The 22,688-nt window shown below is 46.2% G+C and overlaps 2 protein-coding genes across 3 annotated transcripts in view; one reads left to right on the top strand and one right to left on the bottom strand.

The window, feature by feature from the left end:
• Positions 1 to 13,210, top strand: part of LUZP1 (leucine zipper protein 1) — a 32,139-nt gene extending 18,929 nt beyond the window's left edge. For both annotated transcript variants that reach the window (XM_039729062.1, XM_039729063.1), the window contains exons 2-4: positions 1,918 to 5,186; positions 8,192 to 8,356; positions 8,843 to 13,210. In XM_039729062.1, coding sequence (XP_039584996.1) covers positions 2,025 to 5,186; positions 8,192 to 8,356; positions 8,843 to 8,878 — 3,363 coding nt within the window. In that variant the 5' untranslated portion in view covers positions 1,918 to 2,024 and the 3' untranslated portion in view covers positions 8,879 to 13,210. The remainder of the gene's footprint in view (positions 1 to 1,917; positions 5,187 to 8,191; positions 8,357 to 8,842) is intronic.
• An 837-nt stretch (positions 13,211 to 14,047) lies between these two features.
• The window catches only part of KDM1A (lysine demethylase 1A), a 28,216-nt gene continuing 19,575 nt past the window's right edge, over positions 14,048 to 22,688 (bottom strand). The window contains exons 11-21 of the mRNA XM_039729081.1: positions 22,448 to 22,590; positions 21,904 to 21,994; positions 21,087 to 21,221; positions 19,983 to 20,056; positions 19,243 to 19,354; positions 18,731 to 18,863; positions 17,833 to 18,020; positions 17,347 to 17,461; positions 16,160 to 16,287; positions 15,714 to 15,860; positions 14,048 to 14,859 (exon numbers count right to left, since the gene is read on the bottom strand). Coding sequence (XP_039585015.1) covers positions 14,674 to 14,859; positions 15,714 to 15,860; positions 16,160 to 16,287; positions 17,347 to 17,461; positions 17,833 to 18,020; positions 18,731 to 18,863; positions 19,243 to 19,354; positions 19,983 to 20,056; positions 21,087 to 21,221; positions 21,904 to 21,994; positions 22,448 to 22,590 — 1,452 coding nt within the window. The 3' untranslated portion in view covers positions 14,048 to 14,673. The remainder of the gene's footprint in view (positions 14,860 to 15,713; positions 15,861 to 16,159; positions 16,288 to 17,346; positions 17,462 to 17,832; positions 18,021 to 18,730; positions 18,864 to 19,242; positions 19,355 to 19,982; positions 20,057 to 21,086; positions 21,222 to 21,903; positions 21,995 to 22,447; positions 22,591 to 22,688) is intronic.

Raw genomic sequence — 22,688 nt, 5'->3', positions numbered from 1 at the left:
TAATTAGATTGAGCCTCTTTCCTCTCTGGCAGTAAATCATGTCAGCTGGGGAGGTTCTGGGACGTCCCAGAGCCATCTCTGGTGCAGCTCTGAATACCTCTGTGAATGTCCCACAGCCTGTGTGGAGCCTGTGGCAGTGCCAGGGCAATGCCACATCCAGCAGCAGCCACCAGCCCTGTGCAGATCTGCCTCCCTGGTGTCTGGGGAGGAGGCTGCTCTCACTTCCAGCCAGAAGCTGGTGCTGGGTTAACCATTAACTCCCAGCTCCTGCTGGGGACAGGCTTTTGTTTTCAGGGCACTGCGAGTCTGCTCGCTGTGGCCTCTCCTGTGCTGGTCCAGGGACATTTCTGCTGGGGTTCTGCTGGGGTCTGAACAGCCTTCCCTGCCTGCAGGCAGCTGCAGTGGCCTCCAGGTGTGGGGACAGCGTGAGGGAAGTGCCCAGAGCAGGACGTGGCCGTGGTGGTGAGGGAGGGGACAGGCCTGTGGCCAGGGCCGGGTGCACTGCTGTGCTCAGGACACCAAGGTTCCTCTCTGGTGCTGTTTGCAGTGCTCCTGCAGGGGCTGGGAGAGCCTGAGCCCAGCCACGTGGGATGGTGATTCCCCATAAATCCCCAGAGGTCCTTCAGGAGCTGGGTCCCACAGGGTGCCCAGTGTGCACCAGGAGGGTCCCCGTGGTGGGGGCTCCCTGCCTGCCTGGAAATGGATCACCTCCAGCCCAAGGGTGTGTGTCAGGGTGCTGCTGCCTCCCTTACTGGCACTGCCTCCTCCCCACATCCTGCTCATCCCTTCTGGAGGCTGTGTAATGGGAAACTCCTGCGAGTTTCCTCTGCAGAGAGGTCCACAAAAATTCTGGAGGTCAAGTCTGTTCCAAGAGAGACTGCCTGAGCAAGGGTGCAGATCAAAGAGCTGCAGTCATCCTGCCTCCACTCAGCTTTGCAGTGGCCCTCACGTGCTTTGGGCCATACCTCAGGCCCAGGACATGACAGTGCCAGAGGGGGACTCCAGATCCTCCCAGGGGCCATTCTGGTCTGCCCAGGGGCCCCTTCCTGCTCCTCCCTCAAAGCACAGAAGGGTTGTTTAAAAACACCCTGCCAGCTCTGAGCTGAGCTGGGAAGAGTTCACATTGAGTGTGTCAGTGTGCTGATGTGCTCTAATTGCTGCTCATGCTCAGCAGCAGCAAGGACAGGCATAAGCAACTGCTCATCTCCTGGGTGGGTGAGTGGGTGGCAGCCAAGGGCAGCAACAGCTTTGGAAATGGGAGGGAGAAACTTGAAACTCCACTGGTAGAGTGTCCTTAAGATGTGACTACCAGCCCAGGTGAAGATTTCTGCTGAGCAGCCTGAGATGCTGGAGAAATACTGGCAGTGTCAAATGGCAGCAGGTCCCAGTCCCCTCCATCTGCCAGCTAGCGTGGGGGGCTTGCCCCATCCTCAGTGGTTACCATATGGCTGGGATTTGCCTTTTTCTGATTCTGTCTGTGGTTTCTGGACCTTCTTTACTAAGGTGTTTTCAGGAGAGAAGTGCAGTGCTGGAAAGAGAGGTGTGTGCTGCATGGGTGTGTCTGTGTACAGGGACATGAGTCCTGCATGAGTGTGACCCTCTGCAGCCTGGGACCTCACACGTGAGCAGCTGCACTGGTGTGGAGCCCTGGGTGAGGTGCACAAACCACCTGGGCAGAGCAGCAGAGGAGGACACTTCCTGCCCTTAGCTGTGGGGAACAGGCTGGTTTTGGAAACCCTGTATAACCAAAGCAAATGGACTGTGGCTCTTCTCTGCAATTTCATTTCACCTAATTTAGTACTCAGAAATGTGTTTAATTAAAAAGTTATTTATATAAGCATTGACAGCCTAACTTAAACTGTGACTATATTTATATTCTGAGCTCTTATATTGATTTTGAGCATTTTTTTCTTTCAGGGTGAGATTGCCTCCACTCAAAGGAACAATAACATACTGGAAATACACAAGGTGTATACCATCACCCAGACTAAGAAAAGCTTTGTTCTAAAAGGAATAAAATAATCATGGCAGAATGTACAGGTTACAAGGAAACCTCAAATCGGCACCTACGTTTCAAACTGCAGAGCCTGAGTCGCCGCCTTGATGAACTGGAGGAAGCAACTAAAAATCTGCAGAAAGCAGAGGATGAGCTGCTTGACCTCCAGGACAAAGTTATCCAGGCAGAAGGCAGCAACTCCAGCATGCTGGCTGACATTGAAGCCCTGAGGAAAAGAGTGCTGAAGATTGAAGGCAAGGATGAAGAAATTAGGAAGGCTGAAGAGCTCTGCAGATTAATGAAAGAAAAGCTGGAAGAGGAGGAGAGCCTCACTCGAGATCTGAAGTCAGAAATTGAACTCCTTCAGAGGAGAATGGCAGAGCTGGAGAAGCTGGAGGAGGCCTTCAGCAGGAGCAAGAATGACTGTACACAGCTGTGTCTTAGCCTCAATGAAGAAAAGAACTTGACCAAAAAGATATCTACAGAATTAGAAATACTTAGAGTGAAAGTGAAAGAACTGGAATCATCTGAAGACAGGCTGGATAAAACTGAGCAGACCTTAACAGCTGAGCTAGAAAAGCTGAAATCCTTAGCCCTGAGCTTTATCACGGAAAGAAAACATTTTAATGAAAGAGAAAAGCAAAATGAAAAAATAATCCAGGAGCTAACACAGAAACTAGAACAAAACAATAAACTAAATAGGGCAGATCAAACTAGAAATGCATCCAACTTGCTAGAAAGGTCATCCAACAATCTCCTGGACAGAAATGATATGAGAATTGAAGATGACTTGACTTCTGCACTGCCTTCTAAAGAGACCAGGAGGAAGGGAAGTGTGGATTACCTGAAACACGTAGAAAATGAAACCAGGAATAAATCAGAAAACCAAAAGAATAAAAACCAGGAAGACAACAAAGTGAAAGATCTCACCCAAGAAATTGAGAAACTTAAAATTCAGATAAAACATTTTGAATCTTTAGAAGAAGAACTTAAAAAAGTGAGAGCCAAAAATAATGATCTGCAAGACAGTTACTTGAGTGAGCAGAATAAAAACAAACTCTTAACAGGTCAGCTAGAAGAAATAAAAATGCAAATAAAGAAACAGAAAGATCTGGAGAATGGAGAAGTTGAAAATGAAGATACAAGCTTTTCTAGCAGGGGAAAGCATGACCGACCTAAATACAGGGGTGTGATGACTGATTTGGCAGCTGCTAAGCACAAGCCAAGGGAGCTCTCCCCACAGCAGCGCCGGGAGAGGGCACGGAACAGAGACCTCTGTCTCAGTAATGACAGCTACAGCCACAGTGGGAAACGGGTGCCCAGTCCAAGCTTCATGAGCAGAAAGGCAGGGAAAGCTTCTGGTGCGTCTGCCCTTTCAGACACTGCTGTCACAGATACAAGAAGACTGGAAGAGAAATCTTTAGTTTCCACTATTTCTTCTGGTCAGAAGGAAGGCTGCATCATGCAGAATGAGGGGAAGAGATCCAAAGAGCAGCCATCTGTGCTCAGCCGGTATCCTCCTGCTGCACAGGAGCAGAAATCATGGAAAGCACCTTCCAAACCTGTTGGTGATACAGGCCTGAGATCCAAGGTTGAAAAGCCATCTCAGGTGCTCCGTGGGAACTGCCAGAATGGTGCTGACACACGGGATGAAAGGTCAAGCAAGGGGGAATCAACGGGTTCTGTGTCTGAGAAGCTGAAGACAAGTCAGGCTGAAGTCAGTGAGTGCTTGGGGGATGCACAGCTCACCAGGGGCAGCCACACCTCTTCCAATGGCACAGCCTCAGCATACAGGTACCACGTGTCCTCCAGCGTGTCAGTCTCAGACTCTGCTGCCTCTAAAGTGGAAGCAGTGAGCACTTTTGCATCACACAGACAGCCCTCGGAGGGAAGGGCTAAAAGGGCACTAATCTCCCAGGAAAAAGAAGCTGCAGACACATCACTTGAAAGTGTGAAGCTTTCGACGCTGACGAAGCGTTCCCACCACTCCAGGAGTCAGGAAGACATTCTGCAGATTCTCACAGGTCTTGATAAAGAAGGCACCGAGCAGTCTTCAAGTTCAGCAACAGATCATGTAAATATGGTTTTAAAAACTGACTCCAAAACCATCCAGAGTAACCAGGAAAAATTTAACTCAGAGGAAGAATCAGGAAGAGGCAAAAAACCAACCACTCAGTCAGATTTTGAGACAAGAAAGAAAGTCAGTTCCAAGCAGTTCTCCTCCAATTCTAGGGGAGTTTTTAGAGCATCACTTTTTGAAAATGACAAAAAAACTGTGAATGATGAAGACTCTACCAAGTGCATAAAACCATGTGATGCCAGCACTGGAGAACTGAAATCCAGAAGACCCTTCAGCCCTAGAGAAGCTCTGAGATCAAAAGCCATCATTAAACCTGCAATTGTTGAGAAGGATATGAAGGCAATCATGGGAGGGACTGTTTCAGAGGCAGAGTCAGAAAAACAGAAGTCTACTTTTAAAATGGTAACAAACAAAATGACAAGCAGCATCACAATCTTTCCTTCTGAGCCAACAGCTGCAAGGAGCACTGCAGAGACAGCAGCAAAGGAAAGGCATGTTACCACCAGCAACATCAGAGTTGCTTCAAATGAGCCTTCACCATCAGTAACAAACAATGTCCCTTCACTCTTTGAGGTGTCAGTTAATAGAAGTGCTCTGAAGTCATCTGAGGCAGACAGAGGTGGAGAGGCAGTGCCCAGAAGTAAAGCTGAAACAGTGGTCTCGAGAAGCAGCATTATGCTAAAGACTTCTGAACTGACAGAGAGGAGCAGTGAGACACCTTTGGAGACAATCAGCTGGAAGAGCCATGGCTCGTCAGATGCAGGTTCATCCGAAGCAAAGCACGTCACTGTCAGGAGTTCCTGGAGAACAAGACAAGGCCTACATTCCCTGGAGGACTCTCAAACCAAAGCGGAGAAAAGTGCAACTTTCAGTGCCACAAACTTGTGTAGATCCTCAGTGGACCTTTTAGAAGGGGAAGGGAGTAGTTCAAACACAGACTTCCTGGAGCAGGCTTCATCCAGAACAAGTGCCACAGCTAATTCTTGGGGTGCCCCTGAGCTGGGCTCCCGAAGGACCAAAAGTAACTTAAGTGCATCTGAGCTGCTGACACGCAGGAGCTGTGCAGGTGACCCTACAGCAGCTGCTGCTTGGCAGCGCACCACGCCACCTGTAAGTGTCCTGTCTTCAACACTCTTCAGTTGATGAGGTTTTCCAAGTTGCCTGTTAGTTGTAGGCTGCATGATTTGAAATTTTACAGCTTATTTCCTAAGTGCTGCCTCTCCCAGCTCCTGCTAGCTTCCTTCAGTGTGTTCACAATTCACAGCACCCACAACTTTCTGATGTGTGAATTACCAGATTTAGCCTTCTTGAGATGAGATCCATCTGCTTGGGTCTTGTAATGCCATATGAATAACTACATAGTAGCCTCAGAGAAGATGTAGTCACAGCTTAAGTAGGACGTGTATGCTTTTCAGAGTCACTTTATGTGGCGTTTTAAATTTGGAGTAGCAATGAAAAAATGATGGAAATGAGCAGATTTGAGTGGGGCTGTGCCTGAGGTACAGTTGTAGCTCTAATGGCAAGTGTAGAGATAGAGCTCCTTTTGGTGAGAGCTTCATGGTTTCCTCATGTGAAACCAGACTCTGGTCTGGAAATGCTTCCTGAGCATCCCCCAAACAGGTGGATGGTGGTTGGTAACACAAGGCTGCTCCCTCCTTGCTCTGTGCCAGAATTCCACCTGAACAGGAGCAAGAGCCACAAGGACAGCTGTGCTCTTTGCCTGTTCCTCTGACTGGTGCCAGGGAGGGGAGTCCCTCGCAGCAGTGGCACTGCAGAGAGCTGCTCTGCTGGGATGTGCTTGCCTCTGGAGCTGCAGGCTCTGGCAGAATTCAGCTGAACTCGCTGGCAGCACGTCCCTTCTGACCATTAACCCCACACTGGTTTGTGCTGCAGCTCCTGCCTCTGCTATTCATTCTGCACTACTCTGAGCAGCTCCTGCTATTGCCAGTCTGCAGGAGGAAGCAAGCTGGATAATCTGACAGGGCTGGTGGCAGAGGAAATAGGTTCAGAACTGAATTACTTTGGCATTGACAAAGATGAACTGGTGGAGATAGGCAAGGAGTTTTACATTTTCAAATCTCTTCCACTTCTCTGGCTATGAGAAGCACAGAAGAATTTGCACTTAGCTTTGCAGAGAGTCTGTTGCCTGGTGTTAGAAAGTACAGGGTGGCCTTCCAGCTACATTTGGAAACTGAGAATACATTGTCTCTCTGTCCAGGGTGGGTCACAGGCAATCTGTTCTGCTTATTCATGATTCCAAGCAGAGCTGATATGTTTGAAGTTGTTCTTCTGCAGAACAGCAGTTTGTGTGCTTGGGAAATGAGAGATCCATTCCTAGGGTGTCCTTTATCCCAGGAGTTTCAATGCACTGTGCCCACAGCCTTGACTCTCACACCTGAAGCAATCTCTGCCTACAGCTGAGTTCATGTGGGGTTGGTTGCAGAGCCCTAAGCAGTGGGAACTCAAGGATTTCTTTTCAGTTTTCCTCCTGGCAGCCCACCCAGGGCTGAGTGTAGCTCTGCAGTGCATTCTGCAGGTTGCTCTCAGATAAATTTGCAGTGTACCTTCACAGCAGTTGAGGTGTACCTGACAGAGCAGCCTGATCTCTGCCTGGTCAGCCCAAGAATATCCAGGATTAGCTGGATTCCAGCCTTGCCTGTGTCAGGAGACCAACCACATGGTTGGTTCACACAGAACTGAGCTGGGGATCTCTCTCTGTGTTGGACTTTGCAATAAAATCACCCATGTCACCTCATAGCCACAAACCTCACTTCTTGGTCATTGTGTGTTTTTAGCTTGTAAATGATGAGTATGAAGTTAATCTGAAAGAATGCAGATACTCAATTGTACTAGATATAGCAAATTGTATGCAACTTAAATTGTTGCATGTGCCCTTGGAAAAAAGCCCTTTGAGAGGTATCTTCAGACCTGTAATGTGCCTCATATCACAGCAGCTTGTTTCTGCTGGGATTTGTGTTTCAGTTCAAGATGTGGCTGCTGGGATTTGTGTTTCAGTTAAAGATGTGGCTATTTTCCCTGGCAGAAGCCTGGGCACAGAGCTGTCCTATGATCACTGTCACCTCCTTCCAGCTCCACTATCCACAGTCTGACATTGCCCTGAGAATCTTATGTGGCAAACGTGGGATCTGTGCTGTTTTTGCCAAAATCTTTCTCTCTTTCATTGCAACCTTCCCTTGTGTATTGCTGATTTGGGAAAATGTCTCTGATGAAGCTTCAGGGGGTGTTGGCTCTGGAACGCTGCTTTGGGAGCCCCAGGGAGCAGAGCTGCTGATGGATGGGTGGGTGTTGCAGCCTGGGGAGCAGCTCCCTCTGCTGCTGGCAGCCAGCCTCCTCCAGCTCCCCAAAGACCTGAGGCAGTGCAGGACCTCGAGCAGTCACTGAGTTGGGTTCATGTTGCACAGAGTGGAGTCTGTATTCCTCTGGTGTGATGTTTGATGAAAATTAGTGCAAATGTGCTGGAGGCAGGGAGCAGATGGGCAGCAATGTCAGATGAATGCATGGTTTTCTTATGCCACTGACATTAATCACTGGAGCTGGGCTCTCTGCTGCATAAATTGGCAAAATTCTAAAGGTAGCCTTGTCTTCAAGGGAAGCCATCATCACTCCTGGAATGGTAGAAGTGCATCTGCTGGAAAAGTCTCCCAGGCAGTGGCAGGGATGTGCTGCCTCTTGCCCTTTCTCTCCCCTGCTTTGGGGACTGATGTACAGGGCATCTCTAGTGGGTCCATCCTGGCTGGATGCCAGGCTCTCACCAAAGCCCCTCTCTGTCACTCCCCTCCATATCTGGACAGGAGAGAGAAAATAGAATTAACCTTTCTTTGGACCTCAGTAATTTTGTCAAAGAGATTGATCCTGTTTTGTGACCATGCACCCATAACTTGGGTTAAAATTACTGGATGGTTCTTGAGAAAAGATCTTTATGAAATAGCACATAAATGAGGCCATGGCAGAGCTGGCCTGGTGCTTTAAGTCCCTCCTTGCTAAAAGGACTCAGGCTCACACCTTGCACTGCACAGCTGGCACTAGGACCCCAGTGCTGTTCCAGATCTTTCACAGACCCTGGATCCCAACCCTTTCTATTTTGCTTTGCACAGGATGAAAGCAAGGATTTTGTGTCCAGTTCCAGAAGGAAGCAGTATGGCTCTTCTGAGTACCTCCTCCAGGCTGACACTCTGAGCAAAAGGACAGCCACCAAGGTGGAGCTGCAGGACCCTGAATCCAGCTCCCCTGCTCCACCAGGGCTCCAAGGAGAGGAGCAGGTATGTGAGGGAAGGAGTTACAAGGCAAGAAGCAAATATCTGAATTGACCTCCCAGCAACCTAATGTAGAGAAGTTGTCCAGAAAGTCTCCACTCTTGTAGAGAAATCAAGTCTGAAGTCAGCACTTTGCCAGGGGTGGAGTGGCTGCTGTGTTTTCTCTTATAACTTGTTTCAGCAAGTGTTATGGCTAAGAATATTCTCAGATAACTAAGTGGTACTCCATCTAGTCATCTTCTGGCACATGAATCAATCAGGGATGGGAAAAAACATTCAAAGAGACAAAAGCAGAGTCCCTGCTTCAGCTGGCAGCTTTACTACTGGAGTGTTTGCTGCTATACCCCTGCTGCTGTGCCAGCTGAAGGACTGTGGTCCTGGTGGGATTTGGGATGGTTGCCAAGGGCAAGAGCAATCTTGCCTGCAAGCAGAAATGCTCTGGGGCAGCAGTGGGCTGTGGGCAGGCAGTGACCTTGTGGGTGTCTCTTGCAGGGCGCTGCCCGGGCTGCCCGGACATCTCGGAGATGAGCTGCATTCCCTCCCAGTGACCGTGGTGAAGCAAGAGGCAGGATAGCACCAAGCTCACAGGCATCACACCTGTTTGTCACCTCTCCAGAGGCTTCAACTAGCCTGAAACCAGTTTTGTAATGCGATTTGAAAGGTACAGGAGCTTTACCAGTGAATTCTTTTTCTTCATTGCTGAAGAGGCAGCTGCAGAGACTTTGCTCAGGGGACTCCCACTTCTCATCTCTGTACCTGCAATCTCAATCTTCCCTGTAGGGTGATAGGTCTGTCTCCACTGGGAACTCTGACTACCTAGCCTCTCTGAACAATGGTACTCCTTGCACAAGAGAGAACTTTTTGTTCACTTGCGTTCACACAAGATCCCAGCAGTGTCCCTGTGGTTACATCCACCAGCCCATGAAGCTGTCCACCACAACTGAAGGCTTTCAGTTCCTCTGGAGTTTGCACTCTCCCAATACACCCTTGCTGGCTGGGGTAGTGGTCACCTCAGTACCTGTGTTTCCAGCACCCTTAGTCTCTAGGCAAAAGGAGACTGCTCCCCACTGGTTACTTTACAGATTGAGAGGGAAGGAGAGCAGAAAATGTTGTTTAGAAGGAGTTGATTCCCTATCACTGTCACTCTCTGCAACAAGCTTTGCATGATCTGCTCCTCACCAGTTGAGATCCTGCACCAAGAAGTCATCCACTGAGGCAGACACAGCAGTGACACCCCCTCCTGCCTGGGACCAGGGTGCCATTCATCTGGAGCTTTGTGTTACACTCTGCAGGCAACAACTCTGGGGCTTGTGCAAGGCAGCTGAGCCCTACGAGAAAAAGAAACAAGTGCTTTTCCTCACAGACAAGCAGAATGTCATTGTTCCTTCCCACAACAGGGTGGAGACAGCTGGATTGGTCCCTAAGCTGACCTGTGGTAGCTTTGGTCTGTGCCTCAAGCCCTGTCTGCCATGCCTGGGCCCCAGGTATGGTCAGACTGCTCAATCAGAGCTGTGTGTCATCCCCATCAGAGCCTGCAGGCCAGTTGGTGTCAGTGGGTGTCACTGTGGGGCAGACATGTCCCCACAGCTCCAGGAGGTGCTCAGGTCATCAGCAGCAATATCCTGAGCAAGGTGATTGCAGCAGGCTCTCACAGCAGGGCTGGGACAGTCCTTCCTTGCCATGCCAGGCCGTGCCCAGCTGCTGGGCTGGCCCCTGCACAAACACCACTGGCACCCCCAGTGCTGCCCGTCCCTCCCTGCAGCAGGACCAGGAGAATGCTCCAGACAGAAAAGGTCCTTGATCTGTTTCAGAGGTGCTGTGGGAAGAGCTGCACCCCAGCAGCTTCCATGTCTGAGCTGCACCCCACACTTGTGCCCCATCCCACCTCTGCAGGAGCAGGTACCAGAGCCATGTGATTGCCTGTGCTGCACCTCCCTGGCCTGGGAAATACACACCTCAATTCTGAGAAGAAAATCAATCAAAAAAAAAAAAGAAAAATCAATAGAGCTGGTTGCAAAATATCTATGAAAACATTTCTATAAAAGGGATGTGCTTTAGTGACATAATTATTTTTTTATAAAGATTGTTTGGAGGAAGGGAAAAATTATTTTTGAAAAAAAATGTTTCTTCTTGGAATTTTAAAGATGTTTTCCCAAGTGTATATTTTTAACCCTTCATTTTATTCTTTTACATGTCATGACATATATGTCAACTTGCATAACAAGACAAAAAGATGCTTTTAAATTAGTATTGAGTGGCAGCTCTAATAATCTTTAAATTATATTAAAATAAATTGTATCAACTGCTCTCTCTTACCATTGACATGGTAGTGCTAGTAGAATGAGATAATGGGAAAAAAATTTAAACTCAAACTCCAAACCAAAAATGAAAGAAAGTGACATTCTGAAGCTAAATTCAGACTTCTTACTGCCTCCCCCTGCCCCTGTTTATCAGGAAGGATTGGCAATCCTTATGGATCGTGCAGTGTGAAGCCAGTGGATTAACAGTGCTGTGCACTGGCTGTGTCCTTCCTGAGCCCCCTGCTCTGCCCAGCACTGTGTGCCAGGTTCAGCACCCAGAGCCAGGGCAGTGCCTGGACAGCAGCAGCTTCCCTTGCCCCGTGTGCCCAGCTGTGCCCAGCTGTGCCCTGCTCACCACAGGCTGCTGCCTCTGCCCCTCCAAACTAAACCTGCTGCCTCAGCTGCCCACACTGTACCTGCCTGCTTACCCTGGGGGCACCTTGGCATGTCCCTGCCCCTTCAGATGTCACAGGATTCCCTCTGCACATCCCTGAACCTGCTGGAGCAGCTCTCCAGCTGTCACCTGCAGCACTCTCAGAGGCTGTGGGAGAGGCAGTGCTGTTCTGCCTGCAGGATGCTGCGTGCTGGGCTCCCTGCCCTTGCTCACTCTGCCCAGGACAGCACGGACACACAGGAGGACAAGGACCACTGGGCAGTGACTGAACGCCCTCCCTCACATCCCAGCCCCATCCTGCTGCAGGACACGGCTCCACACACCAGGGGACATCCCTACACACCCACCAGCTTTCTCCTCACCTCATCGGCGTGGCTGTGGCTTAGCAGTGCTCCCAAAGAGCCTCCCAAGGGAAGTGGTGTTGGTTGTGATGAGATCTCTGCCTCCCTGTGAGTCAGCGTGGGTGACTGCAGGCTGCCCTGTGCCTGCCCACGGAACACTGGCTGACCCAGCAGCTCTTCACTGCTCACCCCGAGCACAGCCCCGAGTCTGAAGAGCAAGGGAAGAACCACCAGCAGCAAGAGCTGTTGAGTTTTCTCCTCCTGTCAGCCAGGACCAGGCTGTGCCCGAGCAATGGGAGGGCTTTACCCTTCAGCCCCAGCAACACAGCACTGCTGGCACTGTCTTCAGGTGCTTCTCACAGATGATGTCTCTCCTTTCTCCAGCTGCCTCAGTTATTTGTTCAATATTTTACAGCAGATACCTTGGACTCCTGCTCTAAACTCAGTTTCACTGCTTGTAAATACTGGACACAGATGTCACTTGGTAACTGCACACTGGTTGTTTTTACCACAGCTGAGATGAAATCTGAGAAAGAAAACCCTACCTAGTATGGAAAGGGGCCATGCCCTCTAGTCAATGAGTGCAATAGGAGCTGATTGTATTATTAATCTTATAGCAATGACTTCAGGAAACACAATGTGTTTACTCGAATTGCACACTTTTTTTGAACAGCTGTAAAATAGAGTATATGTGTAAATATTGCCACCACTGAAGAAGTATTTGTAATTTTAGCATATAAATATAACCCAGCTTTCCAGTAGGCTTGATGATGCACAAGGCCATGCATCGAGCCCTCGGGTAATTCCAAAGTTGTAAATGTATTTGCTGTACAGAGGAAGTGTGTCAGTGCTTGCTGCTCCCAAGGAACCTCAGCTGCTGGTCCCTTTGGAGAGCCAGTGCTGTCCCCAGGAGGGCTGGCTCCAGTCTGAGGGCCCAGCAGCTCACTGCTTCATGTCTGGGAACGCCTCTGCAGCCTGCAGAGCTGCCTGTCCAGCCCCCCAGAGGGTCTGGGGTGCCAGCCTGGCCACTGGAGCTGTGCAGGGCACCCCATGGCCAGGCCCCAGCAAGGGAAAAGGAAGCACAGGGCAGAGCCACTTGCCTTGGTGCTTCAAGAGACACTTGACACAAGCGATTTCCCAGCTACAGACTGAAGCAATAGTCACATTGGTCTCATCTCTAACGTAGTAGACCTCATCTCTGCCACCCTTGCACACGGCTGAACAATCAGGGCACTGCTCCAGGCCAGCCCCCAGGCTGAGCTGTGAACAGAACACAAAGCCATTGTTAGCAGATGCCTCCCTTGGTCAGAGCCCAGGGCCCAAAGGATCCTCCTGGGCTGCCCCACGTGCAGTGCTGGCTCCTGCTTTGGGAAAGCAGCACTCCAAGCTGCATGGAATGTATTTTTAAGAGAATAAATCTATTTTTTTGTATTTGTGAACATATATTTGGGTGGGGCAGCTTAGTTAGAAGACAAATAATGCAAGAAGTCTTTTCATAATCACAGGTTCATCCAAGTTAAGCAGATTTTCCAGGGTTGCAGTATTGCCTTTTCCCCTAAAATAAACTTTGTGTCCAATAGAGCAATGAGCAGTGTTCCACCCTTAGAACTTGCCCTGTCTCAGCATGCTGAGAAGAGAAAGGCCAGCACTTTCCTCCCCAGGCTGCCCATGCAGTGGATACAGATGGTGCTCACCTCCTTGCAGCGACACAGTGCTCTTAGTCTGCATGCCAAATGTAAACACACACTTATCTGCATGTCTCTCCTGACTCAAACACTGTCAGTGCTACAGTATATAACCAATAAACACTCTTCTTTTTACACGGTGTGATGTGGTGTTTACAGCTGAGCCCTGTTCACAGCAGTGCCCATTTTCTGGGGGTGCTGCTGCCCCTGGGAGAGGCACTGAGGCAGCAGTGTGTGCTGTGTGTCTGTCTGTCTGTCTCTGTGTGTGCGCACACTGCAGGGTGGCTCAGTGCTGGAGCTGAGCACCTTGCACTTCTGTCTGTGCCTTGGTTGAGGCAGATCTCACACTCCCATTCCAGGATGCATTTGAGGCAGGGCTGGTGCATAGACAGCACAGCAAGCTGTACACAGCCACTGACCACTGAGGCTCCCTGAGCTGGACAAGGATTGCTGAGAATGGCCCGTGCTCCATGGGGGGTTCCAGGAGCAGGGGATGTTTGCCATGAGCCTGGTGTCACAGAGAGCAGGTGGGCAAAGAGCAGCACCAGATCTGCTGCAGTTAAGGAAGAGGGTCACAGCCAGACTGTTACTGTTCCAGGAGTCAGCCCTGTGCCAGAGCTTTTCAGGCAGAAAGATACAACCAAAGGCATTATACCAATGTCCCACATGCAGACAGCAGCCCCAGAGCAGGGATTTCCAGGCTGGAGCTGGCCTCCTGGTGTACCAATGTCCCTACATCAGACAGCAGCCCCAGAGCAGGGATTTCCAGGCTGGAGCTGTCCTCCTGGTCTCCTGGCCCCTGTTAAGGTTAAAGGACAAGCACTGCCATTCCAGGTACGTGCCCTGGCGTGATTGTTTCAGTCTCCTTTGGGATGTTTAACACACCAGGAGCCATTCAGTGGTTTCATGTACTGCAACAGGTGGTCAGCAGTACAGCACCAGGCACTACACACAGAGTTCACCTCAGGACACTGCAACACGGTTCAGTACCTTCTCTTTTGTTGGAAGTATTTAATAAACCAGTATGCTTGGCATACTCAGTGATACCAGGTTATTCTACAGCAGAATGCAGGTGGTGTAGCAGCCAATGGACCATTTTGGAGAGGTGTGATTTGCTACAGGTAGGCAAACAGTTGCCCCAAATTCTTGAATACCAGACAGGAATAGAATTGGTCAAAAATATTACTCTTCAAAACAAAGCCATAAAAAAAAACACAAAGAAATTTACATACATTCTACACTAAGCTAGTATTCATAGCAACCAGCTTCTAGAGGCCCTTGTGCAATTACCAAATTGCAAATACACACATAGGTAGAAAAAAAAAACCCAAACACCCTAAAAATCCCTCCAGCTATTTTGACTTCCAAGAAGTATCTGCAGAGTCAAAGTCCCTGTGCAGTAAAGGGTTTGGTTTACACCGAGCCTTTGCAAAAGGCTGCCAAGCCAAAGGTGTGGCAAGCTTCTGTCAGGCCATTCTCAGACCAGGCTCGCACAGCGACTCGGGCTCCTCTTGGCAGACACAGCTACAAACTACTCCAGCAGCTCCAGCGCAGGGTCCGCACGCGCAGCACCGCAGCTCCTCTTGTGCCCCTGCAGCTGCCCTCACATGCTGGCAGCCTGCTGGGGGGGCACGGCGGGTGTGGGCTGCCGGGGCAGGGTGTACATGGCCCCCAGGAACTGGTCGGCGATGCGGCCGGCCTCGCGCAGCCCGCTCAGCAGCGCGCCGTGCACCGTGGCCGGGTAGTTGCGGATGGTGTGCTCGCCCGCGAAGAACAGCCGCGGGATGGGCTGCGGGCACAGAACAGCAGGGCTCAAATTACCAAGAAAATAACAAAATAAAGCTCTATTCGATAAGCAATGTTTGCAGAGGGTCATGTCCAGCTGTAACTGAACCTCTACAGGCAAATGCGTTTAGGAAGAATACTTTCTAAATCCTGGAACGTGAACTCTAGCACAGTAAGCAAACAAAAACTTCACCAACTCACTTAAATCAGCAGTTTCTCTTTAAACTGAGACCTTAAACAACTACCCACAGAATCACAAAAAGTGGGAGAACAATAAATGTTCATATATTACATTCTGCAGGGCATCATTTCAATCATAGCTGTGTGTATTAATGACTTGTATCATTAGAACAAGAACTCAAAGCCAAAACCACACAGCCTTTCCTGGCAGTGCTTTCAAACTTAATTCTCTCAACATGATCTGGAGATGACCCCTGCCTTCGTTGTGTTGGCTCCCCATTTGGAAGAGACTTTTGATACCTGTTCTTCTCACTCTGGTCTTCACCCTCTTTCAAATCGCTACAACTCACCTAAATATGGTAATGGACAATAAAAATATGGAGTATAAAACGCAGGTATAATATTAAATTCTCTGTTCAGACATAACCAAACTGGCTTTCTGAATAAAAATGCTCTTTTTTCAGCAAACAAATGACACCAAACCGTGTGGTGTAATTTTTTCATTCATTAATTCTGTCATCACAGAATTAATGAATTAAAAAATTAATTATTTTACTAAAAATAGGTTTTAATCATTCATCATAAGATGCAAGTTATCTAAACTTGTGTTTAGATATGTATGCAAATTTCTCAAAAAAATCCTTTTGTTCTGAGGTTTTTCTAAAAATAATTTCTCACCTGTGGAGCACCTGGAATGGCTGGTCCTGGAGTAATTGGCTGAGCCATCAAATCATAGTCATTTCCAGAGGATCCAGCAGCTACATAGGAGTAGGATCCCCGGGCCCAGGGGTCAGCACGCCAGCGGGACACCACGGTCTCCTTGGGCTGAGACAAGACAGGAGCTTCAGTTGTTGGGAAAGTGCAAATTCTCAGTTTGTGACAAATACAAACCATGCAAATTGCAACAACACAAGGGGCAAAGTCCTTGGGCTGAAGGTAGTGGCAGAACTCCATGTTTATATTCTGTGGTAACACACACTAAGGTGAATCCTTGACGGCAATTCCTTAAATCTTTCCAAAATATTACCAGACCCTGCTGCGTGTGGACTGTTTGCTCTGTTCCTTCTCCCACCATCCACCTGGTGACCAGGCACCCTTCCCTGCCCCTCCAGGGCTGCCCTGACCTGGGGCACAGCGCTGCTGCCAAAGATGCCCTTGAGGATGGCGAGGCAGCGACCGACAATGACATCGTCACTGATGTTCTCCATGATCCCTGCTGCTTCTCCTGCTACCAAGGCCAACAAAATCGGTGCTGGGGGGGGGAAAGGAGAGAAAAAAGAACAACTGAATTACTGAAATTGAACATTTTGATCAGATAAGTTGGACTTGGATAGAAATGGATCTGCAGTTAAGGCAAAAAGTTAGAGACTAAACAAATCCAACAAAATAGTCTTAAATTTTCTACCATCATGTCAATATAACAAAAATAAAATTATTTTTTATATGCCATGGTACTATTATCAAGAGAACTTGTGTACTAAATAAGTAAATAAAAGTAAATAAAAACATCAGGAATGATGTTTCAATGTTTCATGGTCTAACCACATTAACTGAAATGGTAATTGTTGTTTTTGATTTCAGCCACCTGACTTGTGCTTCAGCATGAGGTTTTACTGCATTTCTCTTTCATGTCCACCTGCTCTGCCTATCTTCCTGAGAAGGAAGGCTTAGAATTTAACATGTGAAGCTAATTGGTACATGACATGATCTTTCCATCTAAACCAAAACCATGACCCTACTTGTTAACTACATAATAGAGCCACAAAGCCACAGGAACAGCCTTGCTATCCAAGGCTCATGACTTGTATTTCTCCAGTAAAATCTTACCAAACATTTTAATAATTCAATAGCCTAGAAAGGCACTTCCCTTGCACATTTTTTCCCAGTTAACAGAGAAACCTGTCCTCCTTATGTCAGAATGGAAAAAAACCCACTGGTCATCTGCTAAACAAGTAACTCATTTAATAATGCTCCTTATACACACCTTTGCTTTTAATCTGGTCAATGGCTGTAAAAAAACCAGTACACTTACTGCAGACATCTCCTGACAATCTACTGTGGCAGCACCAACTACAGATAAAGCAAAACTACTAATGGCAAAGTCCTGCTGTGGTAGTAATGCAATTTAACAGGCACAGCCTGGAACTGTCTGCAGTCAGTGCTGTTCTCTGCTTCCATTTGTCTTCCTAAAAATACTATCTTTTTATCATAGCTACATGTGAACACTAACAGCATTTTAAAAAGTGGTTTTTTCCAGATCTGAAGCTATACAAATAAGACACTGGCAAAAGCAGACATGCACCAGAGTTACCTTTGTACAGGTTCCAAAAGAGGAAAAGTTCTCCTCTGCTTGCAGTAGTGCTCCCAACATGGCCAAACAAATTGACACTGGGATCCCAGAAGACACGATCAAAACACAACACAACCTAGAAAGAAAGCATATCAACAGTTAGGAAGAGTGCAGGGAAGAAATAAAAATAAAGACAATTACACTCATTGATGTTTATCACTGGACAGGCCAAGAAAGGGAAATGTGGTGAATACAGAGTGCATACACATAATACACAGAGGTGTATGCCTGCAGCTGCCTTCCCACAGGTTAGTGTGCTCCCAATCTTCTGGTTAGCAAGTTCCATCAGATCTACTTTGCAAGTTCCTCAGACAGTTTTCACCACCAAACCCTAGGAAAACAGCTGTGGGAAAGGCATTCTTCCTCTCCCCCACCAGCCACAGCCCACCCACATTTCAGACTCTGTGACAAGCTCTGTCTGCTGCAGCTCCCCCAGTGACAATGTACCTTGTTCAGGTTGCCAAACCCCATCCTCTGCACTGCAGAAGTTTTCCACTCAGGAAGAGGTGGCACAAACTGCACTGCTGGGGGCTGCTGTTTCAGCACTCCCAGGGGCAGAGTGCACAGCACAGCATCACACTTGTAAATGAAGGTCTGGCTGGTAGATCGGGTGTTCACAGCTATCACTTCACAGCCTGGAGAGGGGAGAAAAACCACTTTAATAGGCCATGAGGCAAGAGCATTGGATTAAAAATCAAAGAAATTACCATAACCACACCAGAAAGTATTTTGTTTATGAAGACAGCTTTACACTAACAGCACTTAACTTGTAGGCAAGTTGTTACTGGCCATTTAACTCTGTTCCAGGAAACACAATTAAGGTAGCCTAAAGGGATAAGCCTAAAGGTTCATCCAGGTCAGTAAATATTATTTAAATACATCCATAAATAAACAACAACTAGAGAGTGTTCCTCTCATTACATTGCTCTCCCAACTGAGAGTTTCCCAAGCCCAATGTTTTGAAGACCAACAAAAAGATACATTCCTTCCATTACATTCATTTATATTTATAATATCAGGTCCTGTGGCACCAAGCCTTAAGCAGTTCCAGACCTCTTAATCCAAATGCTTCAGTCAATGAAGTAAATAAGAGAATAAATGTGAACAATCAGTAAATACAACTGAAAAAGACCGTGTCAGATGAGTCCCAGAAATGATCAAAAAACCATTCAAGACTAATAAATTACTTACACAATCCCAGTAAGAAACATGGCTGTTTGTCTAACCCCAAACATGTCATGGGAAGGGTTTTACAGTATCAGTGCTCACACCTGCTTCCAGAAGCACTGAAATCCACTTTCTGTGCCCACACTCCCCAGAGCAGTCTCCTGGAGGTTTCGTGTACCTGAAGCAGTGTAGCGAACCTGTCGAACTGCTGTGTTCAATTTGATGTCCAACCCTTCTGCCAGGGCCACTGGCACACAGGAATAGCCATTCCTCACAGTCAAGTGACTGCCTGTGAATTCAAAGTCATCATCCTAAAATGAAGAGGCATAAAAAGCATGGAGTCATAATGAAGTCCTCTAAGTCAACAGAAAATAATCAACAACTCTACACAATGGCAAAAAAGATTTCAAAGCCTTTTTTAGAGATTCAAACAAATGTGAAATTATTTCTGATTATTTGTCAAGTAATAAGTTTGGAAACTTTCAGCATAGAATACTGTTAAGAGATTGTTCTGGCACTAACAAAAAGCTGCCTGGAATTTCATCATCAAAGAATAACCATGTAAGAATTCAGTACCTGCACAAAAGCAGGCACTTAACAGCTAGAAATTCTTAATATTGACAAACTGTCATGAGAATGAAATAAACACAGTTCAACTTTTCAGTGAATTGCTGAGTACTGGTTACCCACCTGGTCCCAGTGCTTCAGTGACAGTGTAGAAAGGGGTGTGGCATTAGCAAATTCTAGGTTTGCAAAATGCCAGTCAAGTATTTGCCTGTCTCTTGACGACAAATAAACATCACTAGAAAAAACAAATATAACAAAGACATTTAGTTTGTTAGAACAGGCTATTGTAAATGCATTGCTTCTGAAAATGTCTTAAGTCAGTTTTTACTCTCTCCTTAGCCCAGAAATAAAAACATTAAAAACCACAGATTCTCTTTCAAACATCTGGATCTCTCTCATGAAAGCTGAGTATCAAAACACATCAAATTCAGGTTTTTAAAGCAGAATTCATGTAAAACACTCAAAGGGAAGCTAAAAATTACATAAATAATGGCTTAAGTAGCATGCATAAGGACAACAACAAAAAACATAGTAAAATAGCACAGAATAATATTCTACCAATATAAGTAGGATTTTATGCTATCATTACTGACAGGTATTTAAAACCTCAAATGCCTTCTGAGATCAGGCACTGATCACTGCCAGGATTTCTACAGAATCACCCTAGCTCAGAACCACCTTTTCTGTTTGAGTCATCTCTGAAAACAAGGAAATTGAGTTCTAAGCTGAGGGAACTCAAACTCTGTGTTTGTACCTTTGTAACCTCTTGAGTTCCCATAACACCATACCATTTCTGAAACTCAGGGAAAAGGTAGTAAAATAACTGCTTCCTAAGTATTTATCCTTTTAGTTTGCTTCTTTACCTTGGTGGATTGGCTTCAAGTTCTTGTAATTTCTCTTCCAGCTTTCCTTGTGTTTCTGCCAATTCATCATACTCCTATTAAGATTAAAAGCTAACATTAAAACCAGTTGACATGTAAAAGGGCTTGAAGACATCATGTAGCATCAGACTGGACCTAGACTCAAGAGAAATCACTAGAAAAATCACTTCATGGATTTAGTGGAAGCTAAACCAAGTTTGTTACTTTTTTCACTCCAGCATATTTTGCTCTTCTGCTCTTTGGATACACAGAGCTCTGTGTCACACTGCAGAAAAGATCACTTTGGTGATATTTCAGGACTTTAAACACCCAGAACTGAAGAACATGAAGGTCCATTACACTCCTGATATTTTAAGGGTTCCTATGGTCCTGAGACCTTCATATTCCACAAACTACTTCTCCTATTCTCCTTTCTTAAAAGTTTATAGCTAATACTGAACATGAAGATTTCCAAAGCAGAATCAATCATACTTAAAAACCAAAGAGATGATCTGATTCAAGCTTTTATAGTTTCCTTTTTAAGGCACATCTTTACATCAAGATATTCCCAGAGAGGAGAAGTAACTCTGCTTGTTAAGACAGAGCTCTGTACATGATAACCTTTAGACAGAAAGAAGTCTTTTAGTCAAGAAACCCCCTTTATTTATCTTAGAGAAAAGTTCTCTCTCTGCAAATGTAGATTTTATTTCCAGACTATTGTGAAATCCAGCTGTATTAAAGACTAAATCTAAGAGAAATTAATCTTCAAAACATTACATTGTCTGACATGAGCCAGCAGCCTTACCTAGAACTGAGCTTTAGTATTCCCCAGCTGAAGGTACTCAAAGCAGATCAGTGTTAGAACCCAGAGCTACTGTCAATCACATTCTCCTGAAGCACTGGATCATAGTGAGAGATGTGCAAACATTTATATTGGCTACTTTTATCTCCTGAAAAATGTGGCTAATTGGAATCATAGTGATGTGCAAACATTTATATTGGCTACTTTTATCTTCTGAAAAATGTGGCTAATTGGCTAATTGGCTAATTTTTGGCTGCTGAAGTTCTGAGAAAACAGTGACACACTGCATGTATGTGATCCTTCACCTTGCAAAGTGCAGTCAGATCCCTGTGCTTGCTTTTCACCAGGAACTCTGCTGTGATATCCCGAGGTGGCTTCACTTCTGATGCCTCCTTGTACTGCTGATGAAGTTCTTTAATCTTCTCTTTTAAATTCACCATCTTTTTAGAGCAGGAAAAGAAAGAAAGAAAAGGGAAAAAAAGTCAAAAGGCAGATTTCAACAAGGTACTGTGTAAACTGGATATTCACCTCATTATACAAAAGAGGTTTCCTGGTTTTGGCAGGTATCACTTATGCATTCAATTCTACCTCCAAGAAGCCACAGATAAATACCACCAACCCTAAACAGCATGGCTGAAACCCAGCATCACTGATTCCTTACTCTGTTGCAAGTCACTTGAGAGCAGTTCACAAGCATTTTTAATTTGAGAAACACAGAAAAGTAAAATCATCATTTACCAAGAGCAAAAATAATGGAAATTGTCCTAAACCACTGCTTCTGTGTGTAGTGAAGACAGTAAACATTTTAAAATAACCCCAAAAGCCTCAGCCAGTATCAGCATCTCCAAAGGAAGCTATGAAACATCACTGTTTATTGTGTCTGTCCTCTTTCTTTCTTTTCCCATAGTCTGTTTTATGGTTTTCTGCCTAATCAATTTTTCTCCTCCTCGAGCAGAGGACACCTTTGTCCTAACAGGGCTTCTATGTAGGCCTTAAGCAAAGACATATTTTAAGAACAGCATTAATAGCAATTTTCTGATATTTTTCTTTGGACATTTTTGTCTATTTTGCCATTTTCTGAGGAACACAATGCTTATTTTATTCTAAATGTCATCATCTGACCTTGTTAAGAAGATCTTTCAATTCCTCCTGTGTTTTCACAATTTTTTTCCAGTGCTCAATCTGCTCATCCTTCACATGCTTCTCCTGCAATCTGGAAAAGGTGAGAAGCAATTGTCAGCTCAACATAAAATCCTGGTGTTAATGAGAAAACTTAGTATCACAATCCAATTAGTGGAATGCAATAAAACCACAAGTCATGGGATATTTTAGTAAATACTTGTGTGGCAATTGGGAAATTAATGGAAGTTTCTGTAAATAAGGGATACATGGCTAGCTAAAATGTGAGTGTGCAGTTACCTTCTGCTATTTAAGGCCATTACAATTGCCATTAGCTTTCAAGTAGTGTCAGTGCACTGTATGGACACCAATCACACTCCAGCAATGATTTTCAGGGAAGTTTTAAGACAGGTTTGCTCCTTTAACCATTTGTGACATCAAGTATTAAGGGTAATGCTTAAATCTAGAAGCACCACAATTGTTTGAGGTATCTTGCAAATTCATCCACAAAATAGGAAAGTCTACAAAAAAGAGAGAAGCCACTTACTGTATGACAACCTCCAGGGCCTGACCTAGGGAGACAGGCTTATTATTGAGAACATTAAAATCCAGCTGATGACTGAGATAGGATGTGGCTTCCAGCAGACGGTTAAATTCTTGCTCCACCATTTCATCTTTCTCTTTGGGAACCTAGGAGACAAAACAACAAGCATTGTTCTTAACTCATTCATAAATAATGCAGCTGCTGAGAATAGCCCTTGGAAAAAAAATGTAATACCCTCAACTCT

Source organism: Passer montanus, unplaced genomic scaffold (genome assembly GCF_014805655.1).
Source record: "Passer montanus isolate IOZ18808 unplaced genomic scaffold, ASM1480565v1 scaffold68, whole genome shotgun sequence".
NCBI classification, from domain to species: Eukaryota; Metazoa; Chordata; class Aves; order Passeriformes; family Passeridae; genus Passer; species Passer montanus.
Note: the sequence above shows the minus strand (reverse complement) of the source record. Positions and strands in the feature narration are given on the sequence as shown.